This window comes from Patagioenas fasciata, chromosome 5, assembly GCF_037038585.1.
Source record: "Patagioenas fasciata isolate bPatFas1 chromosome 5, bPatFas1.hap1, whole genome shotgun sequence".
Taxonomy (NCBI): Eukaryota; Metazoa; Chordata; class Aves; order Columbiformes; family Columbidae; genus Patagioenas; species Patagioenas fasciata.
Genome location: NC_092524.1, coordinates 16,403,924 through 16,425,372, shown reverse-complemented (window position 1 = coordinate 16,425,372; position 21,449 = coordinate 16,403,924). Strand labels below are relative to the sequence as shown.

At 37.3% G+C, this 21,449-nt stretch overlaps 1 protein-coding gene across 10 annotated transcripts in view; it reads left to right on the top strand.

Annotated features, from left to right (window-relative positions):
* The window catches only part of KCNQ1 (potassium voltage-gated channel subfamily Q member 1), a 404,259-nt gene that overhangs the window by 145,740 nt on the left and 237,070 nt on the right, over positions 1 to 21,449 (top strand). For 8 of the 10 annotated variants that reach the window (XM_071808985.1, XM_065839681.2, XM_071808988.1 and 5 more), the window contains 7 exons: positions 7,521 to 7,631; positions 10,133 to 10,228; positions 12,510 to 12,632; positions 13,647 to 13,788; positions 15,080 to 15,106; positions 17,439 to 17,504; positions 20,707 to 20,827. In XM_071808985.1, the coding sequence (XP_071665086.1) occupies positions 7,521 to 7,631; positions 10,133 to 10,228; positions 12,510 to 12,632; positions 13,647 to 13,788; positions 15,080 to 15,106; positions 17,439 to 17,504; positions 20,707 to 20,827 (686 nt within the window). The remainder of the gene's footprint in view (positions 1 to 7,520; positions 7,632 to 10,132; positions 10,229 to 12,509; positions 12,633 to 13,646; positions 13,789 to 15,079; positions 15,107 to 17,438; positions 17,505 to 20,706; positions 20,828 to 21,449) is intronic. The other 2 variants (XM_065839683.2, XM_065839685.2) reach the window with 2 other exon arrangements.

The window sequence follows — 21,449 nt, the reverse complement described above, 5'->3', positions numbered from 1 at the left end:
TTTGTAGATGTATCTGGAGTTGTTCTAATAGAGTTCTGTTTTCTTGCTGTTGCTAGTGATGGTTGTCTCCCTATTTTAGTTTATTGTATGTGCTTACTAGTTTGGCAGCTCTATTCTGGGCTTATATTTTAGTAAACATTTTAATTTTGTTGCTTCTTCTAGTAACAATCCCGTCTCTTTTGTCACATGATATGCAAATATTAGGTTGGCTGTGCTGTTCTGGGATTTCCTGTCTGTAATTGTTTCCGTTTCCTTTTCCTATTGCAGTTTAAAGAAAGGTAGTTTTTGGAAGCTGTTTTTCCGTATGCTTTAACATTTAAGCAATGACTTTTTTTTTTTTTTTAATCTGCTTTAATTGTATGTAGCTTAATATAAGAGACTGTCATCATTAAGTGCTACAGATCTTTAAAATGCATAGGCATTACTAATGGTTCCATGCTTGCATTTTCAAAATGTGCTGATCTTCTAGAGTCTTCCCTTTGGTTTTTTAAAACAAAAGGCATTGTTTCTTTTTTCTTTAAAAATAAGACTACTAGTAAGTCTTACAAAAATGATAGGACTGAGACCTCTGTTTTACTAATAAAATATATTTTTTTGAGAAATAATTTTAATAAGCCTCTGTATGCATGTGTGCTTATATAGTCTTCTCTCTACAAACAGTAACAGTTGCTGTTTGAGGAAGGAAGGATCTATTGATGAGCAAGTCTATTGCAGGTCTCTTGGTGCTGAAATACACATGTAGCCTTTTTTGAATCCACGAGGTTCTATTTAGGTTGCTACTAAGATCTGCTGCAGAGTCCTTTCCTCTTGCCGTCTGCCATGGTTAGATACAGCCCCTCTGAGGATCAGAAACCTCGCTGTGTGGCGCAAGGGATTGGCTTTCTGGCAAGTAGCTTTAATGTCATTGTGGCATTTTCTGATACAAGGGTCAGATGATTCAGTAATTAACAGTGGCAGATGTGGCTACATTTAAGAACGCATGCTGTCATTGGCGTTGGCATTAAAAATTGAATATGTGACAGACCAGACTGGCTTACTGAAAATACAGTAAAACCTAACTTAGAATCAATACGATCTGTCAGGATATTGAAGTATTGTCCTTTCAGAGAATTATCGCTCAGTTAATAGTCATGCCAGTTATTTCATCTTTCTCATTACAACAAACTTATTTAATCAATAGATTTAATGATGATAATATTCTTTCTCTGTTATAACTTCTATTATGTTGCAGCATGTCACTGTAAGAGTGATAGTGCATTCAATGAATTAAAAAATGTAATTCCTTTAATATTAAAAGTATAATTTAATGTTCTAGTTCTACTCTAAATGGAGATACTAGTGCTAGCTGCTAAAAGAATTTGGCAAAACAAAGCTGAAATGGATTCAGCTCCATCAATATCTGATGTTTTGATACTGTAATATTCTTCCTGTCTGGCGCTGTCTCTGATCTCACTTCTCTGAAGGTGCTGCAGGACCGACTTACCTTATGTAGCAGAGAATATTTCTAACAGAAAAGCACTTGGTAACATTTGCACACTGCCTTTCTTCCTCCACACCATTGCACTTTTTTTATCTCAGTGTATGTCTGCACTGCTATACTGGTTCTTTGGGTAGTGGCAAATAGAATATGCAGCATAGCATAAAGGAAACCATATAAAAGGTTTGTGTTACCACAACTAAACTGCATCTGGGATTGGGTACTTTTATATTACTGTGCTTTTTTAACTATAGCCATACCCATAGGGTGCATAACTTCTAATTAAATGTTCTTCATTGTCATTGTTGTTATTTATAAATCTATATTGCTTTTCCATTTCCATATGTAAATTGGCCTCGTGGGCTTTATTTGAATTTCCTTTGAGAACTCTGGGCTGTAGCTGTTTGCCATTCAAGTTTATGAGCTTTTTGAAGAAACCTAAGGTTACCTTGTGGTATAAAGATTTGTCTGTATTATTGCTGGTTTTGAATGCAGCACATGTTCTATAAGTAATTCTGCCAATGCCTGCATATCTGTATGTCTTTTGAAAGGCAGGTTTAATATTTGCAAGTAAAATACAAGTAAGATGATGCATCTTTCAGCTACCTAGTACAAGTATTCAAAATTTCTCTGCTTATGCTACCATTCATGTCCAGACTTAAAGTTGTAAAGAGCTAGTATAAATTCTGGACAATAAAAACAAGAATTAAAAAAAATATATATTAAAAAAATTAAAATGCTAAATATTCTCACCAAATCTGCCAAAGATGACCACCTTCAGGGAATGTTATTGACTCTCTGTTTCTTTTTGTTGTGTCTTTGTTTGTTTGCTTGGTTTTCATGGGTTTTTTCTTTCCCCCACTATTCTCCATCCTTAAGCACAAAATTCAATGGTGCCTCAGGCAGACTGAGGGGAGGTCTCTTTTTGATATACACTGAATGATACACAATTTCCAGCCTTCACATCTGAACAAACATCCTTCAGGAAAACCATTATGTGGATTGTGCTAACAGTCTCTTTGATCATGAACGCTGTTTGCCACAAGCAATTATTGAATGTTGCCTGCATGAATATTACACTCCGCCCGTTCCTTTGAATTGGATAGAGCCATTCTCTGTAATTACCAGCTTTAGTTAAGAGTTTCTTATTCCTTAAATTCATTGATATATGCTTTCTCACCAAGGACTGAATTTGACAAAACATTGATAACTTTGCTTACTTTGAAGCATACATAAAACGATGTTCCTATTTGGCAAAACCTATTAGTATGTGTTTAACGTAAATTGAAAGTCAAATTGTAGGAAAGCTTTGCTGAGAAGTTACAGAAAATACCACTTGAAACTATAGATGCATAGAACTTTTGCTAAATTAGAACAAATCTGATTTAATTTATAAATAGTTGAACACAAAAAATTGAAGAACTACCACATAAAAGGGGTCTTGTGTTATTCAGAACCCTTTTTTTCCCCGCTTCTAAATTAAAAAAGCTGTTGAAGACTGTACACTGACTTCAGTGTTAGACAGAAGGAGACACTTCATTTTTATTCTTTTTGTGGTTTACAAGTCAAGAATACCAACTATGAGCCTGTTATATCCCCTTTTATTCTTCTTTCTAATTGTTGGGATGAAGTGTTTGGGTTTTTTTGGAGGGAGCTGGTTATTTTAAGAATTTCTAAAGTGGGGGTCAGAAAATGTGAGGGTTAGAATTTTTAAATGTTTTTTTGCACGCAATCTCTGCATCTTACAGCTCCCTTCTCATCTCTCAGCTTTACCTCCATGAGCGGTTCCAACTACATATTTTCTTATTTAATGAAGATCTGTGAGGTAGATGTGGAGAAAGCTTTTAAAATTCTTACATAAGAGTACAGATGTAGATATTCTTACATGTAGAGAACACTCTTGGGACTTCTTAATTTCCAGATCTTTAAAACTATATCAAAAGTTATTGAGGAGCTAGAAAAAATATGTTTAAAAGAATTCTGAAATTTTCAACAGTTGTTTTTCATTAGATGAAGCAAAAGTAAAGTATTTCAAAATATAGACAATTTTCTATGTCAGGATGTAGAAAAAACTATAATTAAGGAATTTAGCTTTCAGTTAAATTTCACAAATGGTACCCCTGTTGAGGTGGGTCTGTAGGAGGCTGAAACCTGCTTCACTCTGATTTTCTTCTGCCATAGCACAGGACGATCTTTTAAAACTTCCCTCCTAAGATAACTGGTTACTTTGCGCATGCTTGAGCATTCTTTTTTTCCCTTGTACTTGGATAATGCAGTTTCTTTTCAGTATAATTATTAAATCTGATGAGGTTTAGTATAGTACTAATACTGAATGGAAAAGAAATAGCTGTAGAATTTCAATGAGAACAGCTCAGAAATTGGAGTGGAACTCTCTGCACATGTTGATGACTTTCTCCAGCACATTTTTCCACGTCACACAGAGATGTAGAGGGCACCACTTCAACTGGCTGCTGTTCTTGCCATTTTTTGTACAGAAGTGCTCTGTTGAGCAATGTCTAGATAAGAGAAACTCCTCTACTATAAGTCCTCGACGTGCTCGAGTTTGGCGCTGGTGAGATCGAGTCCATCAGGCAAAGCTGGCTGTTGACTTGGCCAGCAGGGTGGCTGATGGTGGCCAGCAGACCTCCCAGCACTTCCTGTTGGCACAGAATGGCATATCGCTGTGGATATCGCTGTGCTGTAAAATCTAAGCTGCTGCCGACGGGTTAGTGACCAGCCCAGGATACAAAGCTGCTGCATCTCCTATGAGTTTTATTGCTTATGTCCATGTATAACTGTACGTCTGCTACTGAGTTCAGATCTAAAATTGTCTGTTCACTCCAAGTAAAAATCATCGTAATAATGATCAAATGATCAAAATTACTATACTTCAAATACTATACTATCAAATGATCAAAATTAGTATACTTCAGTTGCGAAGAAGTCAGGGAGCCAGTCAGTATTTCTGGTATGTCGCTCACTATTGTTCTTGTAAGACTTGATTTAATCAAGATGGATATTGCAAGTGGGTCAGAAAATTCTGAGTGGTATTTAGTACGCAAAACAAAACATAGTGCAATTGATTTTAAAGTCTCGGTGTTTCAAATTTAGAAACAAAGCAGTTAAGGTATTTTCTGTAAGGTGACTTTCCCTTGTTTGTTTTAATGCTCGAGTTTTTTCATCTTTGAGCTTGTGTTTGCTCCCTCAATCCTGTGATGTCTGCCTTTTTGATGCTTCTGAATCACGCATTCTTGTATTTTGTAGCTGTTTAACTACCCAGGTTTTTGCAAGGCACACAGCAAGGATTTTGTCGACAGAGCGTTGTTTCTCACCTGATTAGTTTGCTGTGCTCACTTTAGCCTGATAACCTTGAATAAAATCCCTTCCCTGTTCAGTGCTGGCAAACATTACTATTTCTTCTTGCTCTGGGGATTTTGCTTCATATTTCCTCCTTCAGACTATTGATGCATATTTAACTGGAACAAAATTAGTCTTAATGCTCAAGTCTGTGGTGATGTACATCAGATAGAAGTTCTGAAATAGTCAATGGATGAATATGATTTTGTTCCTAATTAAAACAATTAGTTTTCCATGCTACTTTGCAATGAAAATGTAATGTGTTAGCTCTTGTATCAATTTAATTTCATTATGCCAACGTATTTACTATGCCAGAGTAGAAGTTGAGTCAGTATTTCCATTGTAAGATCCTATTTTACAACTGTAAAATTCGTATTGTACTTTTTAAGGAGTTATAATCTGGCTGTAGAAATTCATTTAGGGCAGAAACTTGACAGGTTTCAAGAGCATCTGTCTTGGGGGGGAAAAAAGATGATGTAATTTTGGAATACAATGCATTCGTAGATGGATTAGAGTTATGAGGGCAGAGAAGAGTATTAACTTGAACACACACTTTGATTTGCTACCCAGTTTCCAAAATACCTTCTTGAAAAACTCCCAAACAAGCAGCGCAGAAAATACCTTTTTGTGTCACTGATGCTTGATATGGACTAGTTGAGAAGGGACGGCTGGGTGGTCGTGGGAAAGGGAAGACAAATACTTCTCAGTTGCATATGACATTTTCTGCAGTTATACATCAGTCAGCTCAAAAGCACCTATTTCTTTTCACTTTTCTAATTAATGTATATATTTAAATACAATGTTAAGACTGTAACACAGAGTAGTTGATAAAACTTCTCAATGACAAGAATTTGGAAGTATCTTTAAAAACTAGGGCATAAACCACTGTCTTTTATGTAAGAAAGTATTGGGGGCCATCATTTTTCCCATAATTACATTTCCTTTTTTAGACCATATTTTTTGAACAGAAAATTGTAATTAGAATTTAGGAATTTTTTTTTTTTTTTTTTTTTTTAACTGACCTTCTTATGTCAAGGAGATAAAGTCATCCCTTCAGTTCCTCATCAGGCCCTAATGTGGAATTTCAGCAACAATTTCAGGAATATAGGCGAAGGCATTTATGTACTTAACTCACCGTACAAATTTCGTCGAATACTTTTGTAGGATAGGAAACAGTTTGGGGAATAAACCACATTTTAAAAACCTGAATAAAAATTAAATGCTCATACTTGAATGTTATGAACATTGGTAACTTGCAAAAGCCGTGTAGCATCACCAACTCAAGGAGGTTGAGCTGTCCCTTTGTCATGTGTTTGACGGACACATGATGATGTTGCTCAGAAGGTGGGTGTAGAGGGTTTCATGTGCTTTGGAGGTCCAGCTCAGTCAAAACTCTCATCCACAGGATTTTCCTCTGGTGTCTCATCTTTTAGCAGGAATGGACAATTATTAAGGTGGCCAACAGCCACACTTTTCCTGAAGCACTTGTCATGATGTTTTATTTCCTCACACACAAGTTCTTCAACCTTTCACCTCCTTAACAACCATCTGGTCTCTATAAATCTGCCCTTCTCTCCTCCCCCAGAGGCATTGCCAGCATTTCCACAGTGGCTGGGTTGTCTGTGTTGCAGCAGACTGATAAACTGGGAGCAATTGCAGGACATGATGGGGATGGATGGGGATTATTGTCCAGGACTAAAATCATCTGTGTCCTGGAGAGCTGAGGCCCATACTGTCAGAAGAAAATCCAAGCAGCTAGCAGTTGAGGTGTGCTTCAACTGCTGGAGAGCTTTGTGTGCCTTCTGATTTGGTTCGCCTTCTTCAAAGTCACAGATAAAAATCTCTCCAATTTCCAAATTCAGAAATAGCTTGTGACGTAGGTGGATTTAAATTGCCCTCAGATGCCAAATCTGTCTTTCTGCTTCAAACAAATCCATTCTTTCCTTGAGCTCATGCAAATAATGACTTATTAAGCCTTGTTATGCTACATCAGCATGGCGGTAATCTTTACCTCAGTGTTTTGAAACCCAAACTCAACAGATGTTTCCTCCATGTGTGCATTAAATTATCTCTTCTTGCTCTTGATGTATTGTATGAATTAGTGATTCCTTAGATGACATTTTCAGGATCTGTTGCTGCATGGAAATTTTTCAGCTTCTCTTGCTATTTATACCAATAGTATTTCTAGAATACTTTATGTCTGACCCCAGTCTGAGTCCATGGTTACAGTATATGTGTGTATATATATATATACACACCCTGTCTGTGCAACAGCCCTGTAATACTCTCAGCAAACATCTCCTGCCCATAAAGAAAATCAGCAATTCAGAACTGTTGGCAGCCTCCCCCTAAGGAAAGTGTCTGACATGGGCAGGCAGCCCATATCTCAGTAACTTCATATGCTGTAAAGTTGCCTCAGCCATGAAGACTTAAATTAATGGTTTCACTTTACAAGATTTTAAACAAGTATTTTATTGTAATTCAATTTCCTGTACCTTTTGCCATCTATTATAGATGGGGAAGCTAACCTGGAGAGGAGAGTCACCTTCATTACTGTCATACAGGCTGTCATTGGGAGAGTTAGGAATGCAACTGATGTTTCTTTAAAATAGATAAAAAAGATAAAAGAACAACAGACCAGCCACATTAAAACCTGCTGTAATGCTTAATGTATTTCTCTTTACAGGTGACTGTTACAACTATCGGCTATGGAGATAAAGTGCCTCAAACCTGGATAGGAAAGACCATTGCATCTTGTTTTTCAGTATTTGCAATTTCATTTTTTGCACTACCTGCGGTAGGTTATCTTGTGCTTTTGCTGGCAAGTTGGTGTTGGCTCATTAGTCATAAGAGAAAATTTGTTATTGATTCTTTAACCTTTCATTTAACCTAATGTTATGAGAGCTTTTTATTTAACTTTTATATTGTAGTTAAAACATGTAACTGTTAGAAGCAAAAGAGCTTCTGTAAGTAGCTAAAAAAAAAAAGGAAACTTGCGGTGTTTAGTGTATGCAACAGTAGATTAGCTGTGTATTTGAGAAAGGGATGTTTAATTCCAAGTACTTTTTCTGCCCATCTCAGAAGTGTAAAGACAAGTATTTCTCATGCTATTTACGTCTAGACCCAGTGGCTTAGTGATGTTTTGGCTTTTTGAGGCATTTACTCACAGTTTGCTCAACTGATTAGGTCCAGGGTGAACTACAGAGTTCTCATACGTGTTCTTCTTCTAGCAGAGATGCTGAAAAGGTGTCACTGGAAGAGAAGCAACAATAAGCAGCCAGGGACACCAGTGCAGCTCTTTGCCAAATTAATGTCTGCCCATGGCCAAAGTTCCATTTTCAGAACTGACCTAGGACTGAGCTCTTAAGGGTGTTGGCACTGAGAACAGGTTCCCAAGTACTTTCTAACAATAAACAAGGCACTTGACTGTCAGGGATAAATTCAAAGTCAATGAAACTTGGACTGTGTTTTGAAAACCCAAAATGTTCTGTGCTGAGGGTAGTTAAGGATTTTTTTTTTGCCACACATTTAGCAATACTCCTGAACTGTGCTATTGAAATGTTACTACAACATCAAATGTGCTGATAAAATGTTTATTTTTCATCAAGTTTTGAAGTTCAGTGACACGAACAGTTGTGTAGCAGATGCTGGTGTAGTTGTGGCAGGGAAGTGGTGAGGATAAGGACAGGATAGGTGGTAAGAATACTTTACTGCCAGTACTGTCACAGAAATTCTTCACGACATGGAAGAGTAACTATTAAAGCTCCAGTGGCTTTTTTAAATTAGTCACTTACATTAAAGGTACAGAATCTTTTACAAAGGATGGTAATTAAGTGCAGATTTTTCAGACTCTCCAGCATCAGTTTGCCTTTAAAGTATATTCTTCCCTCCTTCTCATTCTTTTCTTTCACATTTATTCCTTTTTTGGAGAGAGGTCTGGTAAATGAAATTATAAATGCCAAAAGCTACTATTTTGACTGAAGAGTGGGTTTTCTTTTCTCAAACTTGAATGCCAGCAAAGATGTTTTATAAATAATTGTGTATCAGCCTCACCTTCACAGCAATGCTTTTATGTTTACCTGCCATATTTCCCTAGTTGTTTGTAGAAGCAAAACAACAACAAACACCCGTTTGTCAGTGTGATTTTATTACTGAATTAAGTTGTTCTTGTGAGGTGGCCTAAGGGGGAAATTTAGGGTTTGAAGCTCTAGCAGTAATTACTTGATAGGTAGTAACTATTGCACACTGACGTGTTGCTGTTTCAAATAAGGGGAGCTGGCTGAGGTTTCACTCAAAAGTAATTGTTGTGGCTAAACACAACTGGTGCGGGTTCTGGATTTAGCAACAATCGTTCATTTCCCAAATGAGTGATGTTTGAGCATCATTAACTCTTTCATCTTTACTAAATTAACATAATAGGAAGGGCCTTTCCTGTTTCTTTCAAAACTCTTGATGATTAATACAGTTCTTAGAGGTTGAGCCAAGATCCCTGGCTGCTCTGACACCTCAGCTACCATATGTAGAAAATGAATTATGCTTTTGTTGAGTAGGTGTAGTCATGTAAGCTGATTTTACAGAAGATCTCATTTTTATCTCTTACTAAAATCTCTGTTAAATATGCCTACAGCCATGCAAATGACTACGTAAATGACTCGCTCTATACTTAATTTTGGACTTACTAGTTACACTACATCTGGAGACTATTTCAGGTTTTACACCAGCCATTAGTCCATGTCCCTTGTCCTGAGAGTGGATTACATAGCCTTGTGTTGAACTTGCTGATGTCCTGACCATTTTTTAATATTCCTTTTCCTCTTCTTTGTCCTCCCTTCCCAGCATGGGTTAACATATGGAAACAGAAATTGTTAATACCATACTACAGTTAAAAGGTCTTCCTGGTGTCCTAAATCATGCTATGCCAAAGCTTTATTTCTCATAAATGAAGTTAAACACATCAGGTTAATATTTCTCCCTATTTTGTCACTCCTCTGCACAAGCTTTTATGAGTCTTTTAGAGGGTATGAAATAACATTTCTGCTCACTCTTTAGCATGAGTCCAGCTGACTTGAATAGTCTTTGGATCAGGGCATTCATAGTTTATTTCAACAAGTAATAATAAGTAAGTCTAAAAACTTAACAGTATTAAGTAATTTCCTCTAACTAATTAGAATCATAGTTGGGTTTTATGATGCTGAATAGAAGTTTATTAATACAACATAATTTGGCAAGCTTATGTGTGGCGTTTTTTTTCCCCTTAAAAAAAAAAAAAAGAGATCTGTGTTTTCTTTCTTCCCGCAGGGGATTCTTGGTTCAGGCTTTGCCCTAAAGGTACAACAGAAACAAAGACAGAAGCATTTCAACCGTCAAATTCCAGCTGCTGCCTCTCTCATACAGGTATTGAGTTCTGCATTTTGCATACTATCATTTTTTTCCATTTATAGGGTTTTTTCCAAAACTGTTGGCACTATTTCCATGCCTGGTTCCCATTAATATTTGTAGAGGGGTTACAAATAGAAGTATTCTAAAAGATTTTGGAAATCCCACCTTTAATGTAAACTGATCAGTGGAAAAGTTTTCCCCCAGATCAGTGCAAACTGTTTAATTCAGCTGGTTAAAACCAAAACTGCAAGCTATCATGTAGTTATTGAATAATGTAAATGGGGGAAATGTTATGAAATATTATGCTGACACTAGTGAAAAACGGAGAGGAGGCTTAATGTCACTTTGCACTTCTGAAAAATACATTGTTACTTGTGAAGACAGATGTCAAATATGCTTCATTTTCCTTGGGACAAGTAAATTCTTAAAAATAAATGTTGGAGAATTAAGTCAGAATGTTAAATAGGAAAATATTGTCTGAACTTTTTGAGCTCCAGGATAGGTGGCTGGGAGCTCCTGGGATTCTACAAAATCAGTCTTTTCATTGGGATAACATACAGGCAGAAAGATTTTGATCACCTCTGTTAAAACACAGTTGCAGTTCAGTGTCAGTAAGGTCGATGAGATTTTATCCTTTACTTCAGCAGAGCCAGCATTTCACCCTAGAGAAGTATTAATATTGTTTCATTCTAGGTTTTTCCAGCTTTTCTTCCCTCTTTCAGCACCTGCATGTAGCTTTAGAAGCACAGGGATCTAATTTAAAAGAAATCTAGATGTACACCTTAGCCATATCATTTTTTTGTTCTCATATGACTTATTTCTGCAGCTTCATGAGAGAATGTGGATTTCCAGGTCAGGCTCTTTATGGAAACAGTAGCTAACTGTAAAGTTTATGCTTGAGACTAAACAGTCCCAGAGTTAACGTGAAAAAGGTTTGGATTTAGGGCTCTGGTTATAGCCAGAGATTAACCAAAAGTCTTCAGACTCAGTGTGTTTCGTTTGGATTGCATGGCCAGAAGAAGGTATGGTTTTGCAAAGAATGGATTTGTAGTGTTCCTGCTGATTCTTTTGGGAAATCAACTCCAAATTACTGGGAAGCCTGAGATTGCATGTCCAGAATGTTGTACTTGGCTCCATCTGAAATGTTAAGGAGTGGAGGATAGGCAATATGTTGCTGACTATCCATTCTTAACAGTGATAATTGTGATTTACTAATAGTCTCACACTTCTAAAGACCCGATTTAATAAGTCCTTCAAAAATAACTTACAAAAAGTTTATTCTTAAACCAAGAAGTTAATGAAATAAGGGAAGGCAACAGCTGAAATGAGTGATACTTTTTTCCTGTCTTCCTTCTTGTTTTTTTTTTTTTTTTTTAGAGGCCAGTTGTTTTTTCCAGTATCTTGTTCACCGTGGTGGGAATTACATGGTGATTGTCTGATCCTTTACTTTCCAGCTGCTGCCTGTTTTCCTCTGTCGTTCTGCCTTGCTTTGTTTCTTTCACCTAGTGTTTTCTGGCTTTTCCCACTTCAGATTTTGTGTATGTGTATACGTGTCCTTTTTTTCATGTAGTGCATGAGCGCGCATCTGCCTTTTTAATTTGGAGACAAATTATTAATCAATTCTGATATATTTGCACATTTAAGAGGGAATGCATTAGTGTTTTGTTTCTGGTTGATCGTGTTTCCTAGCCCTGCTTTTCCTCCGTTTTGTCTTAGAACATAGTACTTTAGTCACTAGTGGTTGGCAGGAGGGAGGATTGCGTTTGGGTTTTTGCTCCTGGTTGACCACTGGTGCTGTTCTGTCAGGCTTTTGGTCTTATTTCTTCATATGAATATAGCCTTACTGACCACATCACAATTGCTGTTTTTTTCCTGATAGTACTCTTGTAAGGTAGGGAAGAACAAATGTTGTTTTCTGACAAAGAACCTGAAACACAGAATGCAATAGGCAAAATGCCCAAAGTCAGAGAGGGAAACTTAGGCAGAACAAGAAATTCAACCACAATCTTTTGAGTCCAGTCTAGAATTCTCTCTTATTATTTGTTTGTTGCAAATGTGAACAAAAGTTGCACATGAAAAGACTGAACTTCCTTTCTGGTTTGCCCAGTTCAAACTATGTGGCTTCTGTTTACTAAATAAGGATTCTAAGCTATGCTGAGTTTGTTTCCAGCGGGGAACTTCAACAATACTATTAAATAAAATACTAATAATGTGCTACTTGGATGTTACTTTGTAGTACAGATAGCTCGAAATCTAACTGCATTAATTGATCTATTGCTTAAAACATTTGTTCTAGACTGCATGGAGATGCTATGCAGCAGAAAACCCAGACTCTTCTACGTGGAAAATATACATTCGAAGACCTGCCAGAAATTACCATTTGCTGTCACCCAGTCCAAAACCAAAGAAATCAGTGATGGTACAAGTAACTAACATTTCCTATTATAGTAATTTAAATCTTTTAAATTCAATTGAATTGTTTACTCTCTACAGGCTATTTGTTGTGTTTGTTTTACAGATTATTACTAGGTTTCAAAGTTTCATTTTCGTTTCAGTTTTGAGATTGTCTGTGTACAAACATTTTAAACTATAACTTGATTTGCTTCAGTTCCCAAGCTCGACATTTTTAATGGACCTATGGATTTGGAGAAGAGCAGTAATGACCTAACTCAGGCACATCAATTAGTTAAGTTGCTGTTGTTGTTTGGCAAACTATAAGCGAAGGAAAACAAAAAAAAGGAAATTACTATTTTTAAACCAGTAACTTTTAATTGGTTTAAAAAAACAAAACAAAACTGCTGCTTCTGTCAGCTATTGATTTTTTTTGGCTTTCTAGACTTCTGTGGGGAAGGCATCTTGTGCTTACATATGGTAGTGTCTTCATATCAACTGATTTCAAAAGTTACAAGGTTTTTTGTTTAAAAAACAGCCACAAAACCTCTTTGTCAGAATCTTTAGATTATGTAATACTTCATCCTCTCCATTGTAAGAGTACTGCACAGTGTCAAGTTAGTAGAGGATGTTGTGGAAAAATCTTCCCTATCATCGCAGGTTCACCTGAGTTCAGTAGCAATATATCCATTAGCTTTTTGTTGAAGGTATGATTTGTTGCATCCATAAAATGTTAAAGATATTCCAGAATAGTTTGATTTATATAAAGCATTTTTAGAAAGTTGCAGAGCTAGCAGATTTCTTTACTGCAGACAAGGGATTTGCAGATGACAATGTGCAGAGTTCTACGGATTAGCCAGTTTTGGTGGGATGAGGCACAATCTTACTCAGAAACACACAGTGTAGCATCGTGAAAATGTAATTGATCAGGCGCTCTTTTGACTGGTTATAGCTCATTGGGGACTGCATTGCTATTGAAGACGTTACTGAAGAGACAACTAGATGTGGCTTGGTTCGAGTAATTTAATATGTGTATTTATAGGTTAAAAAGAAGAAATTTAAGTTAGACAAGGACAATGGGCCTGCTTCTCCAGATAGGATGTTAACTGTTCCACACATCACTTATGACCACGTGATGGAGGACAGGAAACCTGATTTCAGTTTTGAAGCTTACGAAACTTCTGGTAAGAAATTCCATTATAAAATGCCGGTAGCTGTAGTGGCTTCTGTTAGTGATTTACAGACAGGTTCTCTTTAATATCTGTAGGAGAGAGGATGAGGACAGAACAAGCTCTTGCCTTTCTGAAGCAAGAATACTTTGCTTTCTGCTTTTGGTTGCTGGCTTGTCTGGATGAGATTCAACCATTCCTTTAATGAATGTGCTCCACTGCAAACAAACTAAGATTATTTGTCATTGCTGCATGCCAGAAGAGCTGCTGTCTCTGAGGCTGGTGCTTACATTCCCCAGTTCTGCAATTGATTGAAACTACAGGGGTTAGCTGTCAACTTTTCCGCATTAAATTTACCCAAGATGCATTACTGTTGTGCTTGTACTTCAACCAAAAAGGATTGACATGTCTTGGCTGCACTGAACATAGTCTGCTACATGAAACCACCATGCGCTCCTGCCATCTGCTCAGTGGAGTAGGCTGTGAATCAAATTTTGAAAGCAGAAGTAGTTAAGATAAATATGGTTCCATCTGTATTAACTGTCACTCTACAAAGTGGTATGGTATGAGGAAAAAGAAGAAAAAACTTTGATAGCCACCTTATAATTAATAGCTTGGTTATAGTTGCTTTAACTGTAATGAACTTCCAGAATAACTCTGAATTTACAATGTGGCTTTTCTACAAATGTACTTTTATTAGAAGTTTAAAATGTGTATTACTCAAATTCTGGCAACAAGAATGAGGTGTGTTTTATGGATTATAGATACCTTAAGTACTTATGTTTTATTCTCCTCAATTTGGTTGACCTGATTAAATTTAATAACCTTTAAAATAAGATAGCAAAGTGGGCTGACACCAGGCATATTTCAATTCAAGCAGGAAGTCTTACCTTTTGGTACGCTTCTGTCTTGTCTCATCTGTAATATCCATGCTTTTCCACTCTTTCTTGGCCTCTGTTAAGGAATGGTTGCAAATTGCATCTGGTGGTGGAAATGACAGCTGTTAAAAGGTGGACAAGTACTAATTTTAGTCTGTATATCAGGCTTTGAGTACAGATACCTTTCTTCAAAACAATCCAATGAATGAGCTGTACAAATGCTGCTTACATTTGTACAGCCCCACCTTTTATCACTAAGTTTACAAGTTGATTAAAGGACAATATGATTTGCAGGTAGCCTATTACTGCCTCTTCAAAAATCAGCTCTATAAACTTTCAATAAAGCATTTTCTCTAATTTCTTCTGACACTTATCTTTTTTCTTTTTTATCTGTGTTCTGCTCTCTCTAAACTGTTACAAGTATACAGGACAAACAGGAATGTTAAAATTGCTTGGTAAGTTGAGGAAAATAATTTTATCTATGGCATGCCAGTTTCTGACAATGTAATGTTTGCTGTGCTTTTTGTGTGTGTCCAGTGCCATATAGCTTCTAGGAAATCTTTTGCAACCAAGGAGATCTAGACAGACAAAAATGTACCTTCTCACAATTGTAATCATAATCACAATCGCACCCACAGTTTCATTGCAAAGCAAAAAGTGAGCATGTGAGTAGGTGAACTCTGGGATTTTAATTGAGAAAAATTGCTTGTATATGTAAAACTAGTAGGAAAAGATAATCTACATATAAATGAAGTATAAATCGTCCAGTAGTTAAGTTCTATGAGCATATAGCTGAGATTTAATTTCTAAATTATTAGATTGGGTTGGAATAAAGGTTTCCAGATTTGACCTCCAATATTGTGCATTCTGAAGTACATGCATCTGTTCCTGTAAAAATGCTCTGTAGATATTTGTGAACATATGGGGACCCATAAATTAAATAATTTATTTTACTGTTTGTCTGGATTCTGTGATCACTTAAGCAGCCATGTAGTCTTGTGATGTTTCTGAGGTGCTTGCTTAGGCACTTTCTTAACAATCGAGTGTTCCCCAAAGACTCTAGGATTAGAGCTACGTCTAGGCAAAAAACCTCTGTGATTTAGTGAGAGTTGTGAGCCACCTGTGAGTTGTCTGTCCTGCATCCACTAAAGCCAAAAAAAGGCTTCTCTTCAGTAATTGGATGCAAGGATGCTCAGGCTTGGATTAAATTGTCTGAAAATACAATATTCAGTTTCTCCTCTGAACCCATGCGTAACATAGGTGCAATTCAGGTGGTAAAATAGCAGAAAACAAACAATCTCCTTGACTCCCCCTGACCAATCCTTGATTTGCCCATTTTCCTGTTTCCGTTTTTCTCCTGTATTCCAAGCAGTGCATTTCAGTTGAGGGTGAGCATGGTGGAACAAGCTCAGAAGAGCAGCAAGAGCCATGAAGTCCCTGGTTTTACATGACCAAGAAATTCCTTCATCTTGGGGAAATGACAGAGGAGCTTTGCCAGCCACTGTAGGTTCAGTTTCTATTTCCTAGCCAGGCAGCATGAGCTCAGTGGACCCAGGAGGTTACCAAACACCCAAGGAAATAAAGAGGAGAGGCTGTATTTGTAGTTACTGTGGATGAGGTTACCTACACAGAAAACTGAAGCTGCCAAGTCAAAAGCTCAGAAAGAAGAAATTAGGAAGTACAAGAGTAAAATATGCCCATTCAGATTTAATTTGGTCTTCAGGAAGCCTCTTGTCACATATCCATATGCTGCTTTCTCATATTCATGAAATTCTTGTTCTCCCTTTGAGCTGCCCATTTATATTCAAGTCTTTGCATTCCTGGATCCCCCATCTGACTTCTCTGCCAGTATCCTGCTGCAGCCAAAGATTTCTACCACCTTTCCCCCCTCCTCCTTTCTTCTGGCATCGTCACTTCAGCAAAGACCCAAGAGCCAAGGCTGGAGCATGCCTAGCACTGACAGAACATTTGCAAAATGAGGGTTTTTCCAGAATTCTTAATTGAAAAACATTTCTATTTTGAGACTTTTTCTCTTTGAGTAAAAGGCAACATGCCTGAAGGATGTTGCTCTGTCCCAGTGTGTGAATCCACAGGTATTTCTTAATGAAATAATTGTTAGAAGGATAACACTATTCAAAAGAACTGAACGTAGCATAAACATGATATGTTGCTGAGTCTCTTCTTGCTTGCCTGAAACTCTTCCCCAAGAAATTCAGCTTGAAGCAGGCACTTGACTTACAGCTTTGAAGTGGGCAGTTTCAAATGTTTTTATGGGATGTATGAGGCAGCTTCAAACACAGGTGGCAGTCCTGGCCTGCCCACCCGACAGCACTGAAATCTGTCCAGGATCTGGCTACACCAGGAACGGTACAAACCAGGGCAAGAGGGGTCTGATCCCTATGAGATCGTACACTTTGAGAAAGAAACACTTGAGGAAATCCTAAAGTCAAGAAGGAAGGGGTGAGCAGATAGATTACTTTCCCCAAAATGGGATTGGCATGTAGGGAAGAATATTTTGCAGCAGGTGAAACCCTCATGAAGAATGGGTTTGAAGGGACACGATGCCTCCCCTAGTGGTGGTTTCATATTTTGCTGACATGGAATACACACTAAGAATTCTGCACCAACTCTTTTGCACAGCAGTTTATTTTGGTTTTAAAGATGTTGGGTACAACATAGAGCATTTTAGGTATGTCTCCATCTCCTCAGCTGCCTGTCTGGAGCTTTTGTTCCTTCCCCCCCCCCCACTTCTATCCCTGTTTCATGTACATCTTTACTCTGACTCAGATTGTCAGCGCTCCTGGCCATCCTTTTGCACCGACCAGCAGTCTTCCAGCGTTCCTTCCTCTCCAGGTAATACTCATTTCATTGCTCCATCACCTTTGTTAATTACTGAATCTTTGCAATGCTCTGTCTGGCACAGAAAATTGTAATGCTGGTTTTCAAAGAAAACATAGGTATGTCAGTAGAATTTTGAGTTTGTAAAGTTTTTCAGGTTCTAAATTGCAAATATTTAAGAAAAAATCTGCAGAACAGAGGTATTTTCTAAATGCATTAATTAAAACTCATTTAATTAAACTCATTAATTAAAACTGAATTAAATGCTTTGAACTGTTTCAAATTTTTTGTCTGTGCTTGCAAAAGAGGAAGTGTAAAATATTTTCTGTCCCTACTACCAGAAAAGCATCTGCGTACATGTCGTATTGTGTACGGAATTGTTGTGTTGGTAATATAGAAAACCCGTCAGTAATTTCTTGTTATTGTGATTATAATCCTGAATCGAAGGTTCATAGAATCATGGGATGGTTTGGGTTGGAAGGGACATTTAAAGATCATCTAGTCCAACCCCCTGCAATGAGCAGGGACATCCTCAACTAGACCAGGTTGCTCAGACCCCTGTCCAGCCTGGCCTTAAAGGTTTCCAGAAAGTTCAGAATTTCTGTTTTAAAGAGGTTCCCATATTGTGGAGAGTGTTTTTTCTGTCTTTTCAAAGTAGCACTTGGCTCAGCTTTATCAGTTGGATAGCCATGCCTGTTACTGCTGCTGCTACCCATCAAAATAGAGAAAATAAAGCTTGGGGACCCTTGCATTATAGTAAAAATCTCTCATTACATCTGTTTCCTGTTTCTTTTCACCCATTATTATCCACTGAAAATTAGTTTCTAAAGCATCTTTTTTTGTCCCTTAGCCTACTTATTTAGAAATTTAGGGTCTTTTCTAACATACTATTTTTTTTAACACTGCTTTGCAATAAAGACTCCCCCAAAGTCAGATGGCTATGAATTTATTTTTACAGATAAAACACTATGTTGCAGCAGCACAAGCTCCCTTGTGCTCTGCTTGAGCCTTGTTTCAGGGCACGTTGTTGCAGGGAAGCTCTCGTTTTTACCATGTTCTTTCCTTGGTCCCTCTTCTCTCTCTGTGCAAGAAGATTGCATGGTGATGTATTAAAGTAGTTTCTTCCTTATGTTGGAGGCAGCCACATATGTTTAAAAATGAGAGCTTAAAGAGCAGAGGGCTGCACCAGTCACCAGAACAGATCTTGGTTATGATCTTCTTAGAAAACTTGAAAATAAGAAGGCTGGGGAGATGCCTTGTTTGCCTCGCATTAAGCAGCTTTTCATCCCTGTATTCCCAGATAATGGCACTTTCACATTGGCTGAGGTACAGCCTTGACTCCTTGTTCCATTTGCATTGTGTCACTCCTTCTCTCCCCTCCCCTGAAACTGAAAGGCAGTAACTGTGAGTGATGCAAGAATGGCTGTTTCTGCAAATCTGCTTGTGTGCTGTATTGTCTCATAAACACAGTTTAGTGAGTGTTCAGCAAACACTTCACATGGGTTTGGGTTCAGCAGTTGTCATCAGGAGCACTAAAAAGGCCATGAGTCCTCCTAGAAATTGCGACAGGTTTTTTTTTTGTATCTTGTAGAAATGAAAACAGTGAAAATTAATTTAGTAAAAGCCAAATGGAATCTGTTTTAAAGACATTTTGCTGCAAATCTGAATCTGGAATTATTTTTCTTGTTTCACAGTCACTATGTGGATGATGGCTACAGCAAAGTAATTAAATAACAGGATACCAAACCCAAAAATAGGAAGCTACGTTTGCTAAAACTTACTATAGAATTTTCATTTTCAAGTGCTGCAAGTGGCTCATGCTTTTAATTTATCTTTAAAATGTAATTTGTTCTTTTAGCAGTTGTCTCTCTTAGTGTGATTTTTAGAGGTCTTCCTCTCCTGTTAGAATTGCTGGAGAGCAAACTTTCTCACTGTAATTTTGAATGGCCATGTGCCTGATGATATAATAGGACTTTCTCTTCTATTTACTTGTAGAAGTTCAAATACATTTCTGCCATATGAGGTCATCTACTTACTTGAGTCAAATGATTGCATTTTTTGGAAGAATTTGTATCCGCCCTTCTATTCTCATTGAATTCAGCTGCATTTAAGTTAGCCATTTCTGCTGTATTCCTTTAGCTTTCATGTTGCATTTGGGCAGGACATTTACTGTTATATTAGAAAGTATTTTGTTTAATACAGTAGAAACTTCAGAAGTTATAACATTATAATTATTCCATTGAAAGATCCAACCAGTTGCAGAGATAAAGTTTTCAATGGAGGTGTCACAATCTATCTATGGTTTCTACAGAGTTTTACTTTTTTTTTTTTTTTTAGTTCTCTATGAAATTCATTTACAGTCATGTATAAATACAGTAGTAATTTTATTTATATGCAAATGTTAGGACCATGGTGGAAAAAGAACTTAGGGTTCTTAATGTTAGAGTCTGGCAGAATTTAGGAGCCTGAGTTTAAAAATGAAATCTATAATACTTTGCCGATTTCTTGGATGCATGAAAGGCTTGGTTAACAAATAACTTTGACACTGAAAACTTCCAATATCTGGATTTTCGTGAAATGGCCTTTCTACTAAGGACCTCGTCTGTGATGAACTGAATATCTTGTCACCTCTCTGATGTCTGGGCTCAGAGGTGAGGCATCCACCATATGGGAACCAGTAAAACCAGCTCAAACAGTGACAGGAGCTGACTGCTTACTGTCAAAATGCCTTTGTTGATCTAGGCCTGATTTCTTGATCTTAGTCACGCTCCAGAAATTGGTATTATAAACTAAAACTTGAAGTAGAGATGATGTAAAAAGGAACTCATGTTGCGCTTACTCACGTGCTGTTGCTGTAGAGCAGTGGCCCACGGTATGGCTGAATATAGTTGTATAATGCATGAAGATGCCTGTGATAGAGATAACTCTATGTTCTAAGTGTTTGAGGAGTATGAACAAAAAACAAATCAAAACAAACAAACAAACAAAAAAACCCCAAACCTCCTAACTTTAAGTCTTCAGCAGAAACTGAAATTCTTTGAGTAGAAGAAGAGTTAAAGTTTTGTTTTTCATGAACTATGCCATTTTTTGGTAGTAACTCCTGTTTTCAATATTCTGTTAATATGTACAGTGTTTCAGAGATCTTAATGAATGGTAGACCTTTCTTGAAAAAGCTGAGTGCTGTTGCTTTAACTGTTATCTCCATGTTTCCTCACAGTGAAAAAAAGCCCGATGTTTTTAGATGTGAACACAGGACCCTTCATCAGGACCAGCAGCTTTGCCGATGAGCTTGACCTGGAGGGTGAGACACTGTTGACCCCAATAACTCACATCTCACAGTAAGTCAAGGCTATTCAATTGTTCATTGGTTGACTTAGACAAGAGAAGGCAATTCAGGTGGGAGGAGCTGAAATATGGAGCTGATAGGGCTATCTCAGATATTTGCGTCAAACTCTTTTTACCTTGAAGCTGGTGTATACTGTTCTGAGTGCTAGTAAATCTTCATGTTGACCTAGAGAAAAGTTCACTTGGCTGTGACACAAGGCTTTAGTTTTGAGTTTTCAGCTAATGTCTGTAGGCAGCTGGTGGTTGATAGCCTCAAGATTTTCACATGGAGACAATGTGTGGGAGTACTTGCCTGTTGAGAGTTATATTACTCCCCCCCCCCATTTTCCCGTGGAATAGCTGTAAAGTGCAAATTTTGAAATACTACTTAGATGAAATACCAGCCTTTCCCTTTCAGCAGCACCTTCTCTAATGGTCAAATGATGATCTGCATTGGAAGAAAAGATGTGTTTTGATCTTTATTGCTGCTTTGTGGTACACGAAAATCATGTGAAATAGACCTTTTTTTTTTTTCTTTTTAAAAGATTTTCCACATCTTGTATGCTATAATGTTATTTCCAGGTTTTCAGATTATTCCAAAGAATAGAGAATTGCAAAAGATTTTTATTCAAATGC